This window comes from Hirundo rustica, chromosome Z, assembly GCF_015227805.2.
Source record: "Hirundo rustica isolate bHirRus1 chromosome Z, bHirRus1.pri.v3, whole genome shotgun sequence".
In the NCBI taxonomy this organism is placed as follows: Eukaryota; Metazoa; Chordata; class Aves; order Passeriformes; family Hirundinidae; genus Hirundo; species Hirundo rustica.
The window spans coordinates 44,294,224-44,320,517 of NC_053488.1; the positions used below are offsets into that span (position 1 = coordinate 44,294,224).

At 40.5% G+C, this 26,294-nt stretch overlaps 1 protein-coding gene across 4 annotated transcripts in view; it reads right to left on the reverse strand.

Moving 5' to 3' along the window:
- The window catches only part of SPTLC1 (serine palmitoyltransferase long chain base subunit 1), a 43,286-nt gene extending 17,550 nt beyond the window's left edge, over positions 1-25,736 (reverse strand). For 2 of the 4 annotated variants that reach the window (XR_005704448.1, XM_040090472.1), the window contains exons 1-6: positions 25,639-25,736; positions 23,848-23,955; positions 14,496-14,590; positions 10,195-10,288; positions 9,668-9,740; positions 4,527-4,659 (exon numbers count right to left, since the gene is read on the reverse strand). Coding sequence is in view for 3 of the 4 variants with exons in the window: in XM_040090472.1 (XP_039946406.1) it covers positions 4,527-4,659; positions 9,668-9,740; positions 10,195-10,288; positions 14,496-14,590; positions 23,848-23,955; positions 25,639-25,701 (566 nt within the window). In the remaining variant the exon portion in view is untranslated. Of the gene's footprint in view, positions 1-4,010; positions 4,179-4,526; positions 4,660-9,667; positions 9,741-10,194; positions 10,289-14,495; positions 14,591-23,847; positions 23,956-25,567; positions 25,582-25,638 lie in introns of those variants that run through there. The other 2 variants (XM_058424182.1, XM_040090473.1) reach the window with 2 other exon arrangements.
- Between the last annotated feature and the right edge of the window lie 558 nt (positions 25,737-26,294).

Consider the following 26,294-nt stretch of genomic DNA (forward strand, 5'->3'; position numbering starts at 1 on the left):
TGCAATGTCAATTGTGGCATACCATTTTGCTGCCTTGGACTCCAGCTCGTACTGGAGTTCCAGCATGTCCGGCACAGCAGCGCTCAATGGTGGAGTCACTTCGTTCAAGGCACGGTAGTCCACAGTCAATCTCCGTTCTCCATCAGACTTGCGCACAGGCCACATGGGGCTGTTGAAGGGTGAGTGGGTTTTGCTGACCACCCCTTGGCTCTCCAGCTCACGGATCATCTTGTGGATGGGAATCATGGCATCTCGATTTGTCCGATACTGTCGGCGGTGCACTGTCGAGGTGGCAACTGGAACTCGTTGCTCTTCTACCTTTGAAGTCCTACTGCAGATGGGTCCTCTGACAGTCCAGGCAAGCTATTCAATTTCTTAATGCCCTCTGCCTCCACAGCAGCTATTCTAAAAGCCCACCTGAGCTCCTTAAAGTCTTTGTAATAGCCATTCCGGAGGAACTCTACTCCTAAAATATGCAGGACCCCTGGGCTAGTCACAATTGGATGTTTCTGCCACTCCTTTCCAGTCAGGCTCACCTTGGCTTCCAACAGAGTCAATTTCTGTGATCCTCCTGTCACCCTGGTAATGGAAATGGGTTCTGTCCCCACATATTCCGATGGTATCAGGGTACACTGCGAACCAGTATCAACTAAAGCTTCATATTTCTGTGGCAATGATGTGCCAGGCCATTGGATCCACACCGTCCAATAGACTCAGTTTTCTCGTGCCTCTCCCTGGCTAGAGGCAGGGCCTCTCTAGCACTGGTCATTATTCCCTTCCTGGGCATACATGGTAGAGGTTCCTTCACAGGGATCTGACATATCATCCTCACTTCTATAATACTTGGCAGCTTGGTCATGGGATGTTGAGGCTACTTTCATCTTAGTGGAACCCCCTTGGTTAGCGTTTCTCTCCTTGAGCTTACGCACCCGTGCTGCCAGGGCAGAAGTGGGTTTCCCATCCCACCTTCCCATGTCTTCCCCATGGTCACACAGAAAGAACCACAGGTCAGCTCGCGGGGTGTACCCTCTCTCTCTAGCTGGGGGACGTTAAGCTCTGACTCTGGGGCCTGTAACTTGCACTGGTGCCACATGGGAACTGTTCCTCCTCATCTCCTCCCTCATCTCCTCCTTCATCTCCTCCATCTTCTCTCCCTTATCTCCTCTCTGAGTTCCTCAGCCATGGCAGAGACCTGAGCCTGCATTGTGCCACTGATGATACTCTCGTAATTTCTGAGCTTGTTGGCTACAGAATCCACTGTCTCTCGGTTGTTATCAGGATTAATTGTTGCAATGAATGTGGCATATGGAGATGGTCCTAGAGCTCCCAGATTCCACAGCATTTGCCCTTGCACCTGACTTTGTCGGGGTCATTATCATGCTGTTCACCCCTCCCAAAGGGTTCCTCCAATACTGCCACTTCTCTCAGCTGTTGGATCCCCTCCTCAAGGGTCTTCCAGCACATTCTATGATGGTGCTTCTGCATTCTGTCTCTGTGGACAAACCTCTCCTGTACACTCATTAAAAGCCACTCCCAAAGGGAAAGGGGCCCTGGCTCCCTTACCTGATTCACACCTGAGTCCTGGGTCAAGGGTCCCAAATTCCTTGTCTCACTACTATCTAGTTGCACACCTATACCTATAACGTCCCAGACCTGAAGTAACCACGTTGTATAAGCCTCACGTCCCCGTTGTGCAAGATATTTTTGCAGATTACGGAGACTTTCATATGTCAGGGACTCAGTGATGATCTCAACCTCTGACTCCCCCCCCGGGTTGTGAGAGCCCTCCTTTCTTATCCTTGTTGCCTGGGTGCTCTAATTTCACCTTGTACTTCTTTGTTTCCACAGGGGCAACTGCTGCTGGCTGTGGCTGCCCCTGTGGTTCAGCTGGAACCCGGACGGTTGTAACGTCTCTGGGTTCCGCTGCTGCACCATCAGACTCTCCTTTGTCGGGGCAGGGGGAGGGTTTCCCAGCAGCTGGGGCTAATGAGGCTACTACAGGAGAAATGTGCTCCCTCAGCATCACCCAATCTGGGTGGTTTATTTCTGAGGCAGGCTGTGGGGCAGGGTCAGGCTGTGGGGCAGTATCCTTATTCCTTAGGGTAGGTATCAGGGTGGTTATCCAGGCCAGTCTCCCCTTATCTTTAAAAGCTAAACAGAACAGGCATACCAGCAACACCAGCCACTGTATGATATCATTAGCATTCAGAGATTTGAACCCTTCAAAAACTGGTGGGGTAGACCAAAAGAGCTGGGTGAAGGGTTGGGAAAAAATTTCCCCCGGTGTCATTTCTTCACAGTAGGTACCATTGTTATAGTAACCCCCATAACACACAGTTAGTGTATGATAGCCCTGAATCCATGTGCCTGCCTTCCAGAGGAAATTAAAAATCCACGAATTCCTCACCTTGTTAACCCAAATAGAAAACTGGATGACAGCCGCAGTAGCCTTAGTTACAGGACCCATGTTTAGATGAGGGCCTGGAAATGGGAGAAACACGACCACCACCACATTCCACCCGAACCAGCGTAAGCCAGACCACATGATATCCAGTACACAACAATGTAGGCACTTAAGAAATGTTATTCCTTTTTCTCTCAATGCCCTCATGCCCCACTATTGGGCACCAAATTCTGTCTAGGTTTGAAAAGACAGGTATCTGCTAGAAACAGGCGGGGCCTCTCTAGGAATGGGGAATTCCAATCCCGTCCCTCTGTGTCATTATAATTCGGATGATTAAAAAAACTTTTCAGTCAGAGCTATGGGGAAAGGAATAACAGTCCTTTACTAGTAAATATAACAGGACAGACAAACAACAACAGCAATAATAATAATAATAATAAACAGAACCAAGAACCCTGAGAGGCTTTGTCTCACAAGTCCTGGGCAGTCTGATCTCTTGGGACCCCAAGAGCACCAAGGCGAAATGGTGGAAACTCCGGTGCTGATGGCTGGAAACGGTGAGTTGTCCCGGCAGGCAGGGGGCTGCCCTGGCAGGCAAAGTGAGCAGTGCGGAAGAAGCCGCAGCGGCTGGACAGGGACTGACCCAAAATCCAGCGGGCAGGCGAAGAGCTCTGAATTCCTGGGCGCTTCAGCAGATGATAGAATTCCCAGGACTGGACCCCTCCGTTAACAGTGCACCCTCATGCAGCCAGCAGTTGCCAGACTGTCCTCTCCGGAAAACCGGAAAACTGAGAGCAGCGAAACCACCACCCTTGGGAGCTTTTCCCTCCCCCCTAAACTAAGTGATCTACTTCATTTGTGCGGGTCAGGCACCCTTTAAGCATCAGTATTTAGTTTCCTAGCAACTAATGGGGGGGGAAATTCCACAGGAAAACTTAACCCCCAACATTAGGTCAACTAATCTTGTAAAAGTGGCAACTAAACCAAACCCGCATATGACAAATGCAGTAATTTCAAACACGCTGCTTTCAAGTACAGTGAGATCTTTTGGCAATGAGAAGCTGAAACAGTATGAGATAACTAAAGCCAGGGTACACTGGCATCCTTGGGTAGTGTGTGCGCAATCCTGGTCATTTGTCTCAAAAACTATGATCCAGAAGATAATCAAAGACAATCAAAAACACTATTAATTTATGAAAGAACTTCTGTAAAGAGGTCAAACAGGCTGCAAGCCTTACACTTAGAAAAGAGAGCACCAAAGAGATTTTGGCAGATAAATATCAAAAGCACCACTGTGTTGTATTTTAACCACAGCAGGCAGCTGAGCCCCATGTGGACACTCACTCCATACTCCCAGGGGAAAATCCGTATCTAAAAGTCAAACGCATGAATAGAAACTCGTAGGTATTGTATCTGAAACAGGTATTGCTTCATATTTTTCTTAAAATATTAAAGTTAACCATTTGCATGTGATAGAAACACTGAGGATACTAAAGATCTAAGCTACTGAAAGAATCAGAAGACAAGAAAAACCCATCAACTCTTACTAAATCCAAACCCTCTTCTATGGCACAGTAAATTGAGCACTGTTACATTGTTTCTCCTAGTTCTTGACTCCTCCCCGACAAATCATGACAGGCTGTTCTTAGGTACCACACACTGGGCCTGACAAATCATTTATTTGATTCTGCATAGCTATTCTTCTGTTACTTTAATATGCACCAATATTTATCCAACTAATCCACGGCAAACAGGCATGAGGAGAACAACTCTCCTAGAAGAAAGGTGAAAAGCCAGAAGTAGACAGGAGAAAAGCAAGTATACCCATATCATTTAAGAAAAAAATTTGTTGTTAGAATTACATTAGTATTTGAATGCACAAGTTATTTTGCTATTTTTGCATCTGAGTGCTCACCTCTGGGCTCTCACAATGAAAGCATAACTGATTTGTATTATTTGGCAAAGAAAAAAGATTTGAATTTTGTACTACATAACACTTGATCAAATCCAGGAATATTTTTAAATGTTCAACAATATATTATTTATATGCAACAACTGTTCAACTTATATGATTTAGCAATCATTAAAAACAGGAAGAAAACAATTAGAAAACAATACTTACACAAACACTATGTCCCCTCTCTTTGAATATGCAGGGATAGCACTGGCAATTGTTGCAAATCCATATGAGTATATAATAGCTTCCTCTGTCCTCATGAATTTTGCTAGCCGTTCTTCTAATTCTAAGTGCACATCTATTTGAGAGAAAAATCAAAAATATATTAGATACATAGCTTGTTTTCATATCAAAAAGTCTATCATTACTTTTAGAAATCATCTAATTGAAGCAAACAGAACATTTATTTGTAGGAAGAGTATTAAAACAAGTAACTTCCCAAAACCCAGTTGCAACCAATCCAGCTTCACTTAAACTGACAAGTAACCTGTTATTAATCACAAGTTTTGACAGACCTGAAAATATTTATGCAACATGTTTCTCTAATGTTCTTACAACAAAGTTGTTAAAATCTACCTGTGATTAGACCACAAATGATGCCGTATTCTTGGACTGGAACAACAGAGCACAGTTACTACAATCGGAAAACAAATTATGTAATTTATAGCAATTAATTAGGTCCTGTTGACCGACTGTCAGTTCTTCCAAGCTGATGCTTCCACTACATAAGCACAGCTATCATTAGAACAGAACACTGGTCTTGTCAGAATACGTTACAAACTATCTCCTGAACACACCTTAGCCCATTGAAAAGGTCACACCTCTAAGACAGAGATTATTCACCCTCGAAATATATTGACCCAGCTGCACACACAGCATTTCCCAGACCAGTTTGGTCAAAGTGACTGTCCTGGGGTGACTGTGTATCCCCAATCGTCTGTTGGGTGCAGGGGGGAGGGCAAGCGCGGTTTGTTTTTCCCCAGGAAAACTCTGCTCATCGGAGTGACTTTGAAGCGGGGGAGCTGGAACACGGCAAGACGAAAGAAGCTCTGTTGTTTTTTCCCCGGCAGTTAGTTAGTTTAGTGCTAGCGTAGTTAGACGCTGTAGAACAGCTGAAGCTTTTTGCTTTTTTTTCTTTTTCTTTTTTGTCCTTTTTTTCCTTCCTTTTTGCTTTTTTTGCCCTCTCCTCGGAACTGTTCCAACCTCTCCGGACTAAGGACCTGGGGAAGCACCGGGGGCCTCCACAGGGGACCCACCCCACCAAGACCAGTCCTGTACATCTCCTTTTCTCCCAACGTCAGTGGAGACGGAGCGGTGGAGCACAGTGACGACCCTCAAGAGGAGACTTTCTTTAAGTTTGTTATCCCTCCGTAAGCGGCATGAAGCTCTTGTCATCGGGTATTGTGCTGGGAGTGCTTTGCCTGTTTAATAAACAGGTTTTTTCCACTTCTCTCTGAGGAAATCTTTTTCCCGAACCAGTTGGAGGAGGAGAGGGGGGCCCCGTGGGAGGGTTTCTCCCAAAATCTGCCTGAAACCACCACAGTGACCCATGTCAAAAATCAAAATATTAAAAATTGTAATACCACATGGTGAGTGGATTGTTGCTCCAGAAAGGCAACCACAGCATTAAGTATTCTGCCTAAGCAAAATAAATTTTATCAGACAAACTGTTATTTTGATTGTCTAACTCTTGCCACTATCTGCTTCTGCTAGCAATAGACAGATAATGATGTCTTTTATCAACTGAAAATAAATAAGTCTAAAATGCAAATAGAGATCATTACTGTGTGACTTGAAAGACAACCACTGGCCAAGTGTTACCTTTTTGCAATTACTGGAAGTTTATTGAAACTAAAATCAAATAAAGCAACATCAGTAATATGTACAGATTCTTCCAATAGAATGTAGGGCATGGGTATGTCAGTGTTGCTCCTTCTGACCAGACATCAACAGGGCGCCAAAAGAAAGGATATCATAAAAATCCCAACTTTGCCATACTAAACATATCTAGTATAATCTTTCCCCAAAAAGACACAGCCATCTGATTATTTATTAATAAAAGCAAAGGGTATTTATTCAAACAACAGCCTCCCAATCACAGTAAAGAACAATTTTATCCATAGCATACAAAATAGAAATCCAGAACAATCCTTTCCTTATGTTTACCTGGGCATCAAAAAATAGATCAGAAAGAAATTGGTTTTACTATTGCTTTTAAATGAAAACAGTTAATCACTCATGATTTGGAAGTCTTCTTTTGCACCTTATTGTTTTGATCCAGCTGCATCATATATACCAAATGTTCAGAGATATCTAGAACAGCCTTTCCTCTCAAATGACTTCAGAAGGAAGGATATTGACTAGAATTATCTCATCTAATTTCTGATTGAGATTGTAAATAGTCAATTTCCAGAATCTTTGTGTTTTTCTCTTGTGTCATTGCTACATGGATTTTGGGATCAATAAACAATCTTCAATCTGGCTTCCAAACAGGTGGGATGACATTTGATTTACTGAACTGCTGAAAAGCCCAACAAAGATTAACAGTAACAAAATTAAAAAAAACTGACTGGCCACATAGCATTTAAAACATGCAATATAAACAACATTCAGTCCAAAATATTTTCTTTTGAAGCCCCATCAGTAGAGAGTAACAAATAAGGGGAAAAAAGAACTGAACTACTACTTTTGAGTTTTGAGCTATTGATACCCAATGAGGAAAAATGTTTTGAGTGACGACTTACACAATTTAACTGAAAAATATGACAAGACCATCACTGTTCAAAATCAGAACTTGCATTCTTCTCACCGAGCCTTATTCAGAAATAACCACCATTACACTAAGCAAGTTCTAGGTAAAAAACAGTGGGCAAAACAAGTACTGTCAGCAAAGGCAGCTAATGAATATATTCAGATTTGTGCTATGGAAAAAGTTTTGCAAGCCTAAGTAAATTTTGCCAAGGGCAAGAACACGTAAGTTCAAAATTACACACAGCTGGTATATCATTACATAAGGGTATAAATGCTTTGTTTAAGCAAGAGGTCGAAAAGTGCTAAGGCAATATGAAGGTTGCACTGCAATAAAATCCAAATACTATATGGCTTTCCTTTATTGCAGTGATTTGCTTTAGTCTGGTTACACCACTCGGATTAGCCTAGCTTAACTGAAATCTGCAAACACCACCTGAAGTACATTTGCACAAAGGAAGACAACATTGAAACAGCTTTCTATGAAATTATAAAATGTTAATAAAGCTAATATTGATAGTAACTGTACTGAAATGCCTGTTTAGTGCCTACTATATGTTCACATGGAAGTCAAAAAAGAAGAAATGAGAATTATGGAGAAAATACCCACATATATTCAGGTATATGTAAATATACAATTATTTCATGCTCTTTATAGGATAAAGGCACAGATACATATTTCAGGAGTACAACATAAAGTAAAAATGTCTTGAAAGGGATTCACTAAATCTATTAATTACCCTCCAAGTGCCATAGATACAAAGAACCAAATCTCCATACAAAGTAAATTATAACACAATATCTACATTTTAAATAGAGATCTCTAATATTGATATGAAATATCAGCTCCTAAGAGGGGATAAATCTGAACAGTAATAATCAACAATCATCAGCTAAATTCTACATAGGAATGAAAGAGGAAACTGTGTTTAGTTCTGCACAGAATATGGCCCATTTACTGAAGTCACAGTATGTGAAAAATTCTGTGAAAAGTTTAAGGCATACAGTGGTGCAAAAAGTGTTTTTTCTCACAGATTCATAATCCTGCCATACTCAAATGTTTAAAGTTAGGTGAAAATTGGAATACAATTTCAGATTGAACAAGCAGAGCAGGAGTATGCCTACTGCTTAAAATGAAGCCTCCATTACTTTATGTGTAAAAGATGATACCTCAAATGGGTGAATATACTATCACTTCTTCTCTACTGATGTCAAGTAGCAATGACACAGATTAGATTCCTTGCTCTGCGGAGTCCTTACCAAAAAAAATCAGGAGCCAATGAATAGCAGAAGCTCTAGTTTATATTTTAGGATTAGCCCTCCAAAGCGGGCAGGAAACAATCCAAAGAATCTTTCCCTTACCAGGAAAAAAAACCAACAAACTTCACCCGTTTGTTTCAAACAACTACTAGAAACACACCAAGTAAAAGACTTCAAAAATATTTAAATCAGCTTGGATTCAAAAGGTTATTATAATTCCGTAAGTGTTTTTGAGCACTTCACTGTTTTGGAAGGAAGGGGAAAGCCAATATGAATTCGAATACACAGTTCACTGCTGAACTGTGATCACTGAGGGTATCCTATAAGCTCTCTCTGTACTAATCAATGGGCCACCAGTACATTCCTCAGAAACAAATTATGGTTGTAAGCTAATGAACAATTTCTAAGATTGATATCAAGACTCAATCCTGTTCTGATAGGCCTCTATCACATCAAATTAGATACAGCAACTAGCTGATCACTTATAGGACTAGTTTGATTAACCAAGAAAAGTTCAAGTTTGTCCTGAATTCAAGTTTGCCTTGAAGGCTACAGGAAGCTATCTCTGTGAAATAATTCGAGTATAGACGCTCTTAGAATTCCATCATCTCTGGGTAGAGACTGGAAAGTTCACAAAATGAGTTGATAGTTTTAGCCTGTAACCGTGCAGCTATTCATATATAACTCTTTGGTTTATATGCAATATTTCAACATATAAATGCCTGTAAAGAACTATGTCCAGAGCCCAATATTTAACAACTTACTACTTCTTAAAAAGAATGCAAAAAACCTCTTACCTTAAAAACACCTGCTCAAGTCATAAAATCTCTCAATAACAACATTAAAGCTACCAGTACTGGAAAACTTTATTCTGGCTACAGCATTAGTAGTCACAGAAGTAGCCACGCTAGTTATCACAAAAATCAGACTGCCCCCTTGTGGTGCCCGTAGAAAGTTTAATTAGCACTTTACACTTCCAGTCACTGCGCATTATTAAATTCTAATAGGTTTATTTTCTCTTTCTGCTATGGTTACCAAAACTAAAACAGATTATATACTTTGCAATTGTCCTCAAAGACCAACATGAGAAAAAGTAAGAAAATTGATAAAATAACAAGAAACAAAGCCAGGAAGAATAAGTGCTACTAATCCTCAACAACTACAGTAAAATGCACATTAGAGGATAACTGTTCTTCAGAGCAACAGAAATAATTTTTTGCTTACATATTGGACTATACTGCCTGGTTTACCAAACTAGTCTGAACACCTTTAAAGGCAGATCAAAGAAAGTTACTCACCAAAAGTACCATAGAATCCTCTGGGTCCACAGGTGCCAACACCATATTTCTTCAAAGAAGCCTGGGCTGCACTCTTTAATAGGAAAGAATCATGTGAAATATTCCTACATTAGCTTTCCGATACACTTCACACTGACAATTTCACACCAATGTACACAGATTACTTTTTCTATCATGCAACATGACCTGCTTCACAGAAAGTATAATAATGTACTGAATTCTATAACTAATTTCACCTCAAAACTATTTTAGACAAGGGTTTAGGCATCACCCATTTTATTCTAATACTTAAGGACATTAAATACTAATCTAACTTGATAATCAACTAGGTATGCAGTAAGTACACCAGATTAAACTTCAGTAAAAATACAAACTTGAACAGCACATTACGAGACTTAAAATCTTACTTCCTGCTTTAGCAGTATATGCTGCTGATGAAGTTCATGCTTTCTGTATTCTTTATCCCGGGACAATATACAAAGTAAAAGTGGAATAATCACATAAATAAAGTAACTGGAAGAACTCACCTTAACTTTTCCATTATTCAAAAGTCCAAGGAAGTTAAATGATGCGAAGTTTATACATTCCTTGCCATTAACAGTGATTATATGGGTGGGAGGACTGAAAAAAAATTACAGACCTATTGTTATGAATGAACAGTTGTCATTTTGATAAACACATAATGCAGGAGTTCTGTTTTTCAATAATAAAAGGAACTAATGTCTCTCAAGATTCCTTCTTTCTCCTTATTATGTTGCAGCTGCCAATCAGTATTTCAGTGTCAAGTCACAAATATCCTCAACAAAACCTATATTCCTGTAATTTAATAAAGAAACTGTAAATAGTTTCTTGAGATATTTAATGATTCCTTGTTGAAAACTTAATTCATAGAAAGATGAGCCCTGAAGAGATAAATGGAACTTCTCCTTTAAAAGCAACGTGGTATCTATTTTCAAGAAGAGATACTAAAAATGAAAATGATATCTCATTGCTCTTACTTCCAATCAAAATCAAAATTCATGTTTCTGTCATAAAGCAGCCCCAGAATACCTATCTTGTACTGATACGGCTATTAAAATATAGGTAGTAGCTGTCAGTGGACATAACTACTGCATTCACTATCACCTCAAGTTTCCAATTCAGTTTGATCTGCAATGGTTTGAGTAATTTATGTAATCAGTAAACAGAGAAAGTCTGAAAACATACACTACTAGCAAATTAACAAGAACATAATATACATGAAGCAAAGGGCAATATTATCCCTTTAAAGTCTGTCTGTATACTCTGTTCTACACAAAGACCTGTTTTGGCAATTATACATATCAATACAACAAGTTCAAAAATTTCCATTAATCACTTGGAGAGTTAAAAAGTTTCAAATCTAAGCCAAATACAAAACCCTATGTCTGCCCATTTCTGTATCTGCTGTCAAATATTACAGCTGAGATTCTATCCTATTCCTCAGATACAGTAATTTCCACAAGCTTTTCCCATATGAAAAACTAGCACTGGACAATTTTCTTGACCAAAATTAAACAGGGCTGCTCAAATGTCAAATGCCTGTGCACAACTGTTCCAAATCAGGTGGCTGACAATATTTCAATGGGTAAATTTGGTGTGCAAAGCAAATAACTTTTAAGTCCAAGCTAGTCACTCCAAGTTAAGAAAAACATTGAACTGCCTGAACTTCACTTAAAAAAAACTCCATGATTTCGTGTTATATCTGTCCACTTGGGAGTCCTGTATACACATATATACATTTTGTCACTAACATGAGATTCAGTATATTCCCAGCATACTATCAAATCTGGTAAATTTACAACACTTTGCCTCACAGCTTCACCTCTCAAACCTAGAAAATATTCACCAACAACTTGACCCTTTTATAAAGTTGTAGCCTTCATGGAAACTTGGCCATCCTTTGCTATCAGAATTTCACCCAAACTTCTAAAGAAACAATAAGAAAAACACAAATAGAAAAGGTTATTTCAGTGAATAATTAAAACCAAAATGTGGATATTGACATTGCAAACTCTGCCTTGCAACAACAGTAAGCCTTTGCAAAAAGAAAACCCTGAAACATTCCATTTTTTAAAATCTTTTAATGTATCTCCCTTCCCCTACTATAACAGCACATTAGGTATCATGGTTAGGAATAACAGTTATGAAATACAAAGTGATCCAGCTTAAACAGTAAATAAAAATATGATTTCAAGCTATATTCAAAGAATTTGCAAGCAAATCCTTCAGAAACTGTCTTTTAAGAATTGATAGCATGCCCACTGTTCTTGGGCCTCTTAGTGATTGAAAAAATCAGTCACAGAGAAAACAAAGTTAAGAAGGTACTAATGATGTGACTTTTATTTTAAAGCAGAACAAGAATTAGCATGAAAATTTTTCATATGTACTGTTTTAGGAAATAGATTTACATTTTCTGTGTGACATCTCGTACAACTAAGCTATCTTGCATAGAATAGTCCTCAGAAAGGCGACCACAAGAAGTAACTAATTTCTGAACTGTGAAAGCTGTTGTGGGTACCTTCTTCATAATTGGTTCAAGATGGGTCATTTTTTTGGTTAGGACATGTCTGAGTATTTGTATTTTCTCATCATTTGGCAATGTTACTTGATTATGAAGAAAAGAGAATACAAACACAGGGTACAAACAGCATGGCCTACTGAGGGAGGAGAAAATCTGCCTCACAAACATAGCAAGTCAAAATTTTTACTGAAATACTTAGTTTTCTGTAGTGGTTATGAGCTTTTATAATCCCCACATTATACCGTAAACATCCAGTATTATATAGGAGAGAGTGGTGAGGCATTGGAACAGGCTGTCCAGAGAAGCTGAGGATGGCTCCATCCCTGAAAGTGTTCAGGCAGGATGGGGCTCAGAGAAACCTGGTCGAGTGGAAGGTGTGCAAATGACAACAGTAGAAATGAGATAACCTTTAAAGGTTCCTTCAAATCCAAACTGGTTTATGATTACGATTTTTGTAAATCACCACTCATTACAGACATTGATACATGAAAACAATGCAAAGACTACCTCACTAGACAGGGTCTTGCTAAAATATTGGTTAAAAAGGGGAAATGCTCTTGAGCTGAAATCAGGATGCAGACATTTTTCTTCCTGTATTAATTCTGAAACATGTTTTAAGTTTACAGTCTAGAGCTGTTGAGCAACTTGCAGGGAAGTAGTCAGTCGGCAGCTTAAATGTTACAAGACAAATGTCAAGTTTTCCCCACAGCCACTATTAAGTTTAATAGCCACAACATATTAACATTCTGTCACAACACATCTCCTAGCTGTAAGCACTGGAAAGTTCTAATAATTTAAACATTTTCTGAATCACTCGAAAATACATATTTGTTCTGTTTTTTTTTTAAGCAGCAAACACCTCCTTTAACTCCACTAGTACTGCTTGTTTGAAAATTCTGAAGAATAACATAATTATTGTTCAAATCACAGTTAATTAAAACAGGCATCACTTTTATATGGCAGACTTTTCTGTGGTAGCAGAACCATCAAAATGAACCTCACTACTACAATAAATAATTATACTGTCACTAAATTATTTCAAATTATTAGTGTCAATAGAAGCATATTATGAAAGCTTACAAAGTAAAAGTTACTGACACGCAAACCTGAAGATTGTAAAAATTCAAATCAGTTTCTGAAATATTGTGACTCTTGCCCACTTCATCTGACATTTTAAAAGCCTTGTAGCACAATAAAGTTAACACTGAACCATAAATTTCCTCACAAAACAGCTTTACCACCCAGCACTTCCAATTCTGATTGTCCAGAGGAAAACAACTTTTCATGAAGCATGTGCTGGGTTTGGGGAAGAGTCAATTTTCTTAACAATGCTTAACAATGGCAATGTGTTTTGGATTTGTGCTGAATGCACATACAATATAGAGATGATTTTGTTATAGCTGACTAGAGCTCACACAGAGCCAAGACCTAGTCTACTTTTCACTCTGCCACACTGGCAAGGAAGTTAGAGGTGCATGGGAGGTTGGGAAGAGACACAGCTAGGACATGTGACCGAAACTGACCAAAAGGCCCAGACCTTATGGCATGCTCAGTATATAAAGTAGGGGAAAGGAGGAGGAAGGAGAACACGTTTGGAATGATGTCATTTGTGTTCCCAAGTAACTGTTACATGTGATGGGCCCTGCTCCCCTGGTAATGGCTGAACATCTACCTGCCCACGGGAAGCACTGAATGAATTCCTTGCTTAGCTTTGCTTGTTTGCATGGCTTTTGCTTTCCCTATAAAACTCTTCATCTCAACCCATGACCCTTCAAACTCTACCCAGTCCCATTGATGGGGGAGTGAATGGGGTTTGGCTGCCTAGCTGGGGTTAAATGACAGCAGAGTGTCAAGTGGCTACACAAAAAGTAAGGTTTTTTTAAAGTGATTAATGATGTAAGAAGCTGGTATCCACTTCTGGAGTCTAAGTCCATGTTTTCAGGAAATACGAAACAAATTAGTAACAAACAACAGAGAGCCATAATGACCAAACAATAGAGAGTCACAATGAAGGCAAAGATTCACCACTCCCTCTCCCATCCCCAGTGGGGGGGGGGGGGGGGGGGAAGAAAAAAGGATAACTTGTAAAGTAAGAAAGATTTTCTTAGTAACATAGTCTTGAAAATGTTACAAAACCAAGACCTTTTCAGAGGCAAATTCAGTCCTCTACAAAAATGCAGTGTAATTCATTTATGAAAGGTTTTAAGGATATGGAAATGCTTAATGAGCAATATGCTTTAAAATATCGGTATTAAGTATTTGAGTCAAAGTAAGTTTTACATTTACCCCGAAACAATGTTGTAATTGAGAGCTGGGTGATCTTTTGGCACAGAAGGTACAAGAGGCTCTGGCTGCCATTCTTCAATCAACTCTTCTTTTTCCTGATCAGGAGAAAAGAAATACTGTTTGAGAAGGGAATTCACCTAGAAAATACATTATGTACTAATAAACAGTTGATAACAATCATATTAGAAATCATGTACAGTAGTACATCACCTTTCTGAGACACTTAAAAATTGATACTATCTCAGGATCTTTGAATGAGATGCTTGCAATTATTAAATTGGGAAGGGAATAAGATATAAAGAAACATGGACCAAATGTGTGTGTGTATTAAAGATCTTCCACAATAATCAAGAGATGAGATACTAACAAGACATCCCTGCCAAATTTTAATCAGTGGTGTTCCATTCAACCTGTTAAATATGAAAATTCTCCTCTACAGTTTATGTGAATATGAATTACATAAAAATTTAATATATATTGCCTCAATTTACATTTTCAAGTCTTCAATAGTGCTGTTTCAGTAACACTGGCATTAAAATACTTAGCAAAATAACAAATACGTGAGAAGGATACACTGAAGAAAAACTGTCAAGCGCTCAGAATAGGTAACAACAACTACTAAGCCACATATCCTACACCTAACCATGGAGGAATACTGAACGCACGTTCATCTTCAAAGTAGTACCTAAATTCAGGTTAATCTCAAAGTGGAGCCACAACCCAAGAGAAAATTCCATCCTCGTCTCACAACACTAGTGGGAATCTCTAGATCCTATCTGGGTGGAAAATAAAAACATCAAAGATGTCGTTTTACGTCACACTGTAAGCCAGCAGCTGCTACTGTTCAGTCCTCTTCTATCCAAACATTCCTGATCCTTGTGCTGGCAGAAGCAGTTACAAAATCAGACAAAACCCTTATTCAGATCCAGATGAAAACTGGAGTCAGCACAAGCAGGATGGGATATATATCTAAATTAGAACCCACAACAAGAGTCCCAACCCCAACCTAGACTGGCTGATGCTTTTGGGAAACCATATCCTGAGTTGCGGTTGCCCAGCAGGATGTTACAACTTTCCACAAGAGTTCAAAAAGGAGTTCTGACAATCATAAAGCAGGACGTATGCTCATGCAACCTTCACTCTGCTGCTACAGTAGTTGTTGAAAGGCCCCAAATCCCTAATGTATAGTGTATCTAGAATCAAGAGCTTTTTGTTCATTTTGGAGCACAGCGCTGTTGGTAGGTGTTGTGCTTCATTTTGGTTTGGGGTTTTTGCAGAGGAGGGTTATTGGGTTTTGTTTTCATTAGGCAGCAGAATAAATGAGGCAAGAAGTGGGTGCAGCCTGTCAGTTATGGAAGGATAAACTGGAAAACTTCATTTGACATCAAATGCCGTAGAGGGAAGGGCTTCAGAAGCATGGTGTTTCTTCTGTTTGAGGTCTGAACACAGAATATTTGAACATTTTAAGGCAGACCAGGCAACATAAAATTAATTTTCTTCAAAGAAAGCAGAATTAAAACTGTCTAAGCATGTGTTTAGCTTTTACATTAAAGTCTAAGTTTTTTTTGCTAAGTGTGCAAAATATCATCAAACAGCTTAGCTACTGAGGACACAAGCTCAATTAAAATACCTCTGTCATAGAGTTTAGCCATAAGAAAGGAAGTATGTATAGATAAGACACTGTAACTACAGTAAATTGGCACATTCCAATTGCAGTTAAGATCTATGAACATAATGAACAATCCTAATCAGTATTTCTACCCCCCACTCACATTAATTCATAAGAACTTTCTACTCTTCCCTTTAAAATCTTTGTGGCACACAAACTTAACAGCACAGGTCACAAGCCACTGATGAAAGATAGCAACATCCTAATTTTTCTCTTAATACAACTTAGAATATACAGGAGAAGTGTAATCGTCCTTTCAAACAACCCCATTTCATTAATTCTAGCTCGCATTCATTCTCCCCATCTACTACACAGCATTTTGCTTTTTTGTGGACTTAGAAAAATATTTGTAGATTCACATCTTATGTCAACTGTTTCCACGAGTTCTTAGCAGAGGAGGGCACTGGAGATATTGACGATTAAAAAGAGCACCAATCTCAATCTAAACTAGCCACCCACCACTGCATATGAGACAGTGCAAACCCTTTCTTCCTTCCATTCACCAAATACTGCAGTACACTGGCCTGTCCTTCCGACTGCTCAGGGTAAACACGACCATCTGCCTCTGAACAAAAGGACAGGGCAGAAGCAGACTTTCACACAGTGACCCAACATTAGAGTACTTTTATCTTTTACCTCCTAGACAGGTAAAATTTCACACCAATATCAATAAAAAAGTTAATTTTCAAACGTACAGAGAAATCGTATTTTTAATTCACACTGTAACATCCTCAATATGTAGTTGATTTGCATATTTCTCCTTAGTTTGCAGCCCTGAAAACATCTACTTGATGAAGACAATGAACTCAAAACTCTCAGTTTCCACTTTCTTGGACTGCAGCTTACGTGAACTCATACCTCAACTTTTCCTCTTGCCCTTTTAAAATTACTTTTAATTTATATAGGTAATAAATAAAATATAAGTAACATTATAAAGTGTATATATTTTGTTTTATGACTAATACACAATAAACATAAATATAATCTATATTATATTAATATATATTATATATATTATATATAAAATATAATCTATAAAATGCTTATAACTATCTAACACAGAGTTTATAAATTACAATATACATAACTTTTTATACACTTAGCTTTAGACTTTCTGGTTCTCTGAACCCTAACCTTACATGTAGTAGAATCTTGAATTTGTTTGTGCATATTTATATATAAAAACATCTTAAATCTGTTTATCTAAATACACACAGACACCCACACATACATATACAATGATTTCGGTGGTTGTATTCTGTTGTGGATATCACTTTTTAATTGCTATGTACCTTGGGTGAGGAAAATACTCGGGTGTAAACACATTCAACACAAATTATTTAAAAAGTTGCCTTGTTTACCCAGGTTCTTAAGAAAAGGTAGCAATTTTGTTAATGAAGAGAGTCCTTAGTTAGCACTAGTTTTCAAAATGATGTCATACATGCATATTCTACATTAACATCAAAAGATTAATAAAACTTTTTATTATTATTATTTATTGCTCCTCAAGTCTTTAATTTCACAGTATTTCTAGACGCGTGTAAGATAATGGGATAAATTGGCGTAAATAATGGGCACGCCAGCTCTCTTTCAAAGAGAGAAGTATGAATGCTCAAACATATGAGAAATTTTACCTATCTAGGGAGTCGTGGCTCAGAATTACTGAAAACCTTTACAAGAACAGACTACCTCTGCTATTCCCTATAGAGCAGTATCTGATTAGTCTGTGAATGCTGTTCCTGCAAAACTGAGCTCTCAAGGTCTACGTATTTCTTAGCTGCACATAAAACATTGTCTCCAACAGGAACTTTCCAGCCTCCTGACTACTATCACTCAAATAAAATGCATCCCACTGTACTACTGCAGTGCAAATTCCAAAACCAAAGAAAAAAATGGGAAGATGTGACTCTTAGTAGTACTTCAGAGATTTTTAGAGGAAAAGTTCAGTATCATTATCATTTACTGCAGAGTAAAAGTCAAACAGACCCGCAAAGCACCATCCTTTCACACACAGTTAAATGCTGTGATGCAAACTTCCGCAGCCCTCTCCACTCCTCACTGTGACTTACATTTTCTACAGACTCTACTTTGTGTGAAAGCCAGTAAGAATCTATGTCTAGCACCCTGTATGGCCACAAACTTATTCATGTTTCCTAAAACACTGAGCTATCAAGAACTTACAGTATCAGATAAGCACTCCATCTTTCTAGTTAACCATTTGGGAGATACTATTTTCTAAAAGAAGCAGTAGGAATACTTACAAACACTATTACCAAAGCATAAGAGTTGAAAGGTGATTTCACAACTTGAAAGGTGATTTCTACACTGGATTTCGTAGTAGTCTTGCTACACATTTGACTGAACCTAAAATCCACCTCCAGGGTGGATTTCTTCACAGTTTTAGAAGCATGACTCCTAAGTGCACTAGGTTGCACAGCGTATCATCTGCTTCTTGTTCCCCAGGACTGACTTGTCCTAACAGATCACTAAGATGGCTGTGCAGCAATTGTATTCTTCATTAATATTTATTACTTGAGGCCAGGTCTACTCTGGCAGCAATCCCAACAATAATTAACAAAGAAACTTCAAGTTCCATTACATGAGTGGCTAGCATAAAGGCAGAGTGTGTTCTACCACCTGAGCAGGCCTGTCGCCAGTGGCTGTACCCGAGCAATCTAGTATTTCTTTCCAGTGTGGTAAAGACTGGACACCACAGCATGACTCCAACTAGAACAAGTCAGAAAGCAAATCAGCAGCAGTCTCCTTGTTGAACAGCTAGCATGTTTCTACATGTAGATGAACACACACATGCACACAGAAGCCTGGCTGTAGACAATCCTGTACTGTATGAAACAGACTGTACTGGGTCTGGCTGTGATGGTGGGAATTTTCTGGTCACAGCTGACACAGTGCTGTGACCAAAACAGTGTTGGTAAAACAATAAAGTTGTATCTCTTGCTGAACAGCCTTTGTACAGTGCTAGCACCGTCTGTTTGACACTCTGTTCCCACAGTGAATAGATTGGTGCATGCCTGAGAGACTGGGGAAGGACACAATCAGGCTTGAACTAACCAAACATAGATTTCATACTGTATGATGTCACACAGCAATAAAAGGCAGAAAAAGGGTTTTAAGAAATTTAGTCACCTCTTGCTCGAGAACTGTCTGATATTGGTCCATCCATGAGAGGTGGTGAGTGAGACATCACTTGTCTTGTTTTCTGTCTTCTTCCACTTTGCTTATTAAATAATTTTACATTCACTCAAGTTTTCTTACTTTTACTCCTCCTTTGCTTTCTGAGCAGTTGTGAGATGTTCAAGCCTACTGGGGTTAATCCAGAACACAGTCTAGTGCCAATCAGGGGCAGATTTTTCATGAAGTTTAAGAAGGCACGTCTCTCTGTGTTCGCAGCTATTCCCCTACACAAAATACATGAGCTCTCTTCACAAGAAATATCTACACTGTAGAAAAAGAAATTGAATCATTCCATGATTCCAATGTATCAGTTTGCTTAAGTCCTCCAACTGCAGAAGACGTATTCACACTAATTTCACTGCTGCATTTATGCTTACTTTCAGTTAACTATATGTAGACAAGACATTCCCTTCCAAATACAGTTCTTCCTAAAGCAACCACTAGTCTCATATTCAAAAGTCAATGATACAGTCAGCTACTCTAACTTGCACCGCCTTCATGGCTAGCCAACTTGAACATAGGATCAGAACAAAGAGCATTCACCCATGCTATTTTTTATTGCCATAAAGATAAAGGCAATAAGCCAGTAGCGTCTTTAACAGTCAGACTCTTTGCTGCAACAGGGCTCACAGCACTCTAACTTTTTGGGTCTGTAATGTGCAATGTGAATCAATGTATCTAGTCTATGAAAAAGGCAATTCATGATCCCTGGCTGGATTTTTGCTAGTATTCACATTCCCTTTCACCCTTCAACCCCAGAAAAGTCTGTATAAATCTCAACAAAAGTATCACAGCAATAACTTATTTGCATGCTTCTATTTTTCAGAAAGCTTGTTAACTGCTGTTCTGACAGTGAATTTTAATACTGTCATCCTGCAAAAGTAAGGTTACTTAAGCCTAAGCCATTTCCACAGGTTTTTCCTCCTGACACCCTTCTAAACCCTTGCTTCCAGTGACCTGTAGAAGCTACATGGCTACATGGCTACATATGCAATCTCCCAGTTGTTTATTGTCCCCAGTTAAACAGACACAGAACAATTTTCTTCCCCACAGAGCATTATTAGAGATTTGCCTGCATACTTTTTCCTCAGCTTCAGCAAAATGGTCAGTCACAGATTTAAGATGATGACCTGCAACTGCATGGTAAAATCCAAGATGCATATAGACACATATGAGTGAATTTCTTACTTCATAAGGAAAAGACAGGTTTCATCTTTTTGGGGTCATCAATAATCCAAGAGTTGCAAAGAGCTTGCCTTCTACTGCAGAGAGAATGACTCTTTAAAACGAAAAAAAATGTATCCTCCAAAATACTAGAGATGAAAACTATCTGATGCAGGAAAACTCTAGTGATGAACTGTAATACTTTCTGGATGGACAATCAGGGCCCACTTTAATGCTGCAGCATGTCTTCCTAGATGATATGAACACTCAGTGTTTCACTACACTGGAGCTCCCTTTGCATTGATTCCTCTGTATTCTTACCAAAGATGGCAAACTTCAAGTATCCCACAATCAATTTAGATTCTCCCAAGCATGAAACCGAAACAGCCATTCCTGATTCCTCACTTCCTGATTCCAGTCAGAGAAGCATTTGGGTTGGAAGGGTCATTTAAGTCCATGTGATTCCATTCCTGCCATTCCATTGGCAGGGACAACTTCCACTAGACCAGGTAGCCCAGAGCCCCATGTAATCTGGCTTTAAACACTTCCAAGGATAGGGCATTCAAAACTTCTTTGGGCAACCTGAGGCCAGTGCCTCACCACGCCCACAGTAAAGAATTTCTTCCTAGTATCTAGTTTAAACCTGCCACTTTGAAACCATTCCCCCTTGTCCTGTCACTACACGCTCTTGTAAATAGTCTCCTCCCATCCATTTTGTATGCTCCCTTCAGGTGCTCAAAGGCTGTACCTGGGTCACCCCTAAGTCTTCTCTTTTCCAGGCTAATCAATCCCAATTAATTCCCTCAGCCTTTTCTCACAGCAGAGGTACTCCATCACTCTAGTCATCTTTGCAGCCCCTTCTGGACTCACTCCATTCCTTCCCCATGGGACTCCAGAGCTGGATGCAGGGTTCCAGGTGGGATCTCATCAGAGCAGAGCAGAGGGGCAGAATCCCCTCCCTCTCCTGCTGCCCACGCTGCTTTGGATGCAGCCCAGGACATTTAGCTTTCTGGGTTGGGAGTGCCCATGGCTGGGACATGTCCAGCCTCTCACCCACCAGCACTCCCAAGTCCTCCTCCCTAGGGCTGCTCTCCATCTGTTCATCCCCAGCCTCTGCTGGTACCAGAGGTTGCTCTGACCCAAGTACAGTAACTCGCACCTCACGTTGTTAAAACTCATGAGATTCCCATGGACCCACTTTTTTGTCTTGTTCCCTCAGGTGTGTCAGTGTTGGGGGTTAGCTTTAGTTTTGGTTTTTTTTCTTTCCCTAGAGAATTCCCCCCTCCATAAGTTGCTAAGAGACAAAATACTGATGCTTAAAGGGTACTTGACCCACACAAAAGAAGTGTAGAGGGTGGGGGAAGATCACTTAAATTTGCGAGGAGGGAAAGGCTTGAGGGCTCGGGGAGTTGAGAGAGCCTTCTTCCTGCTCTCAGCATCGGAGAGGACGGTCGGGCGACTGCTGGCTGCATGGAGTCCACTGTTGACGGAGGGTCCGGTCCTGGGAATTCTATCATCTGCTGAAGCGCCCAGGAATTTGGAACTCCTCGCCTGCCCTGCTGGAGGGGGGTCAGCCCCTGTCCAATTGTCGCGGCTTCTTCAGCACTGCTCACTTTGCCCACCACGACACACCCCTGCCTGCTGGGGACAGCCCACCGTTTCCAGTCATCAGCCCCAGAGTTTCCACCGTTTCAGCTTAGTGCTCTCGGGGTCCCAAGAGATCGGACTGCCCGGGGCTTGTGAGACAAAGCCCCTTGGGGTTCTTGGTTCTGTTTATTATTATTGTTATTGCTGTAGTTGTCGTTGTTTGTTTGTCCTGTTATATTTACTAGTAAAGGACTGTTATTCCTTTTCCCATAGTTCTGACTGAAAAGCCTCTTTCATCTTCTAAATTATAGTAACTTGGAGGGAAGGAATTGGAATTCCCCCTTCCTCCCCCTAGCAGATACCTGTCTTTTTAAACCAAGACAGTCAGCCACAGCACTCAGCTTGGTGTCATGTGCAAATTTGCTGAGGGTGCACTTGATCCCATAATTGAAGCCATTAATTAAGATATTAAATTAGTTAATATATTAATTGAGATATTAAATAATAGTGATTCCAGTACAGATTCCTGAGGGTTATCAACTGTCATGGATGTCCATTGGGACTTAGCGACAATACCACTACCCTTTGGGTGAGACCATTCAACCACTTTCTTAAGTACCTACAAGTCCACCCAACATATCCACTTCTCTCCTGTTTAGAGAGAAGGATGTTGAGGGAGACCATGTCAAAGGCTTTACACAAGACCAGGTAAATGATACCTGTAGCCTTTCCCTTGTCCACCAATGGAGTCACTCCAACACAGAAGGCTATTAGGTTGGTCAGGCAGGACTTGCCCTTTGTGAAGCCATGCTGGCTGTTCTCAATAAATACCTGCTGAAGTGTTCTCGAGAACACTCTAAGCTCATTTAGTAAGTGCTCCTCAAATGAGGACACGGCCTGCAGTTTTGCTCACAACTGTAGACTTGTGCCTACACGACAGTCCCTGCATCCTGTTAACTGACAAATTACACTAAACACGCACCCTCAGTGTGCATCCTTAGTGAGAATAAGATCAAAGAGTATGGAAACATACATAAACACAGATGGGAATTACATATACCCATTACAAATGCCCATAAACCTCTTTCACAAACTTTCTTTAGTACTATGAAGAAATTTCAGTATTTTATGCTACTTATAAGGGACATCACTACTCTGAAGCTCAAATAAACTAGTCCAGGGACATCTTCAAAACAAACTTCACTCATTTCTGATAGTCTACAGCCAGAAGTCAGAAAGAAATTCCAGTCTGCACAGGTACGGCTTTTTTATCTTCTCGGGATGACATTGCAAAAGAAGAACTGCCGCTAAACTACAATTTTTTTATGGAACCCACTCTAAACTCTCAGAGTTATTACTCATAGACACCACATATACAGACTGACCATTTTCCCACCACCTACAATCTTACAGTTCATTTTGCTTGGTGGGTGTTTCTAACACAGCTTCCATCTTTAAAATATACCCTCCATTGAGTAGAGCTAATGTCAGCTTTTCATAGCTTAACAGTCACTATCATATCAGGTTTTTTATTTCTCAGACTCTCAAACACAGTGCTACTTTAAAAGCACAAACGGACACATTTAAGCAATAAGCAGCTCCTGAGTCCAAAGTAAGCTCACCCTCTGAAGTTAAAGAAAAAAAAGTAGAAACATTTATAATGCAGCAGTGGTTCAACACCCAATACATCAATTGCTATACACCGTTTCTCTAAAGAGGAATACTTTTTCATCATACCTTAAGTGTTAGATCAGATCGCTCTTGAAGCTTATATGTCTTGGAGAAAAGAAGTCTGATTATCCACAGTATTAGAATTCCTTCTAAAATGAGATGGTAAGCAGGAGCCTGAAAACAAAAGTACAAAAATTAGTCTAAAGAGAATTCTATTTTAAGCAGTGTGATGCAACACAACCATTCTGTCCCTACTAGCACACTCAGGAAAAAACCCGAAGCTGATCATCAGCTGACCTATTTCTAAATCAGTAAAAATTTTAACTATATGAAAGTGGAATGTTTTGAGGCTATTACTTGTAGCTGTTAACTTGAGTTTGAATTCATTTGGTCTGTTGTTCATAAACAAGGCACATTCTAAACTGATAATTTATTTCAGTCCCACACATAATTTGACTACTGAGAGTAAAGGCGGTTAAGTTAATACCGGTTGCACCAGTCAGCACGCATGAAGGCAGGCAGCTTTCAAAACAAGCAGAAGTATCCCGAAAGCCTGAAGGTCTGTGTCTTCTTTACAAAGTCATGTCAACTCTCCATTTCTGTAACTTACAGTCCACCAGCAGGGACAGCCAGTATTTACAAAGAAAGCCAATTCTGTTCTTACAGCCAGGTTCTGTCAGTTTTACAGGCACTTTGATCAGATAGAAGCCAACTCAGTCAGCTCAAGTAGTTTTGTCATTGTGTCCTTTATTCTTCTGTGTGGACACCAAGTATGGGAATACACAAAGCAAACCAGAGTTGATCCAAGTTAAAGTTAGCTTCTTTGGGTGCTTGGGGGACAAAAATCAGTTTGTTCTGGCACCACAGCTAATTTGAAGTAGATGTGAAGTTATGGCATCAGCACTGGACACCTAGTATTAATGTTTAGTTATTCCATTTCAAAAAGGTTCCTGTCTATTATTTTTAAAATACTAAAAGTGCACACAAATGAGCACACTCCCTATTTGAACTGCTCCCATAGATCAACATTTTTGGCAGTATCTGATCTGCTGACAAAGTGGAACTTACCATACATCTGGAAACCAAAGTAAAACTCAAGCTTTTAAAACCAGTAAAGCGTCCTATGGCATATCAAACTGCAAATAACAAATGTTACCTATTGCAGAGTAGCTTTCAGTTTACCAAACATATTAAGGATATATGCACAACATGTACGACACGACATCTAAAGAACACACAGTACACTTCCACAGAGGTCTCTGTGCTTTTTAGAGCCTACAATTATCCTGGACTCAGTGCTACCGCTTCATTAGCTAAGCATGTCTGTATTTGGACTGCAAACCTCGCATACATTCTTAAAATCCTTTGCCAAAGGAAGGGACACAAAAAGACCGCCTATCATCAGGACATCCTTTTTAACACCACGAAACAAAGCCTGGGTACAAACATGCACAGCTGATCTCCACCAGGAGGGAATTCAACCCTAAACATTTAAACGTCGTTTCTTCCTTTGCAAACGACATTTTTAAGTTACGAACCTTGACTCCAGTAAAATACTGTGAATCTTAAGGCTTAATGTTCCTGCCACACGCCTTAAATGTCGCTTTATAAACCTGGAAAAATAGGACGTGCGTGTATATTTTCAATATACAGCCGTGGTGCACTCACACGTCCTGACGATTCAGCGAGTGCAGCCCGATCCCCGCAGCACCGACCCGCACCCAGCTCCCGATTCACCACCCAGCACCGCCCGCCGCCACCGCCCTCGGGGCAGCTCCGGCGATACCTCCCCGCTCCATGAGCCCCTAGCCGCCCTCACGCCGCCCTGCCACGCTCGGGACTCCCGCCCGGCCGCACCTCGTAGAAGGCCTGGACCATCTCCACCAGCACCCACTGCTGCCCCACGCCCGCCGCCGCCATGGCCGCGCCGCCGCTTCCGCCTCTCCGCCCACGAGCGCCGGGGCAGGCGCGGCGCCGCACTGAGCGCCCCCTGCGGGCCCTCCGACGGCCTGCAGCGGAGCGGCGTCGCTGTGCTTCGTGCGTCGCCTTCCCTTGGGCGCCCCGGGCTCTCGTCAGTCCGGCCTGCTGTGTCGTGCGGCGAGCTTAGTCAGGGAGCGGGGCTAGGCTGGGAAGATCACAGAATCACTGACTCTCAGAATCGGTCAGACTGGAAGGGACCGCAGCGAGTCATCTGGTGCAACCTCCCTGTTCGAGCTGTGCCATCCCAGAGCACATGGCATGGGGCTGTGTCCAGACAGTTCTTGGATCTCTCTGATAAGGGATGCTACACTGCTTCTTTAGGCAACCTGTTCCAGTGTGCAGTCACCTCGGCAGTAAAGTTTTCTTGTCCAAGTGGAACTTCTGTGCTTTCGTTTCCACCCATGGCCTCTTGTCCTACTGCACAGCGTCCCTGAGAACAGCCTGGCTCCGTTCTCTTGGCGTCACCTCTTTAAATGCTTATATACATAGATGCGCCCTTCAGTGTTGACTAATGAAATTAGCTACAAACTGAA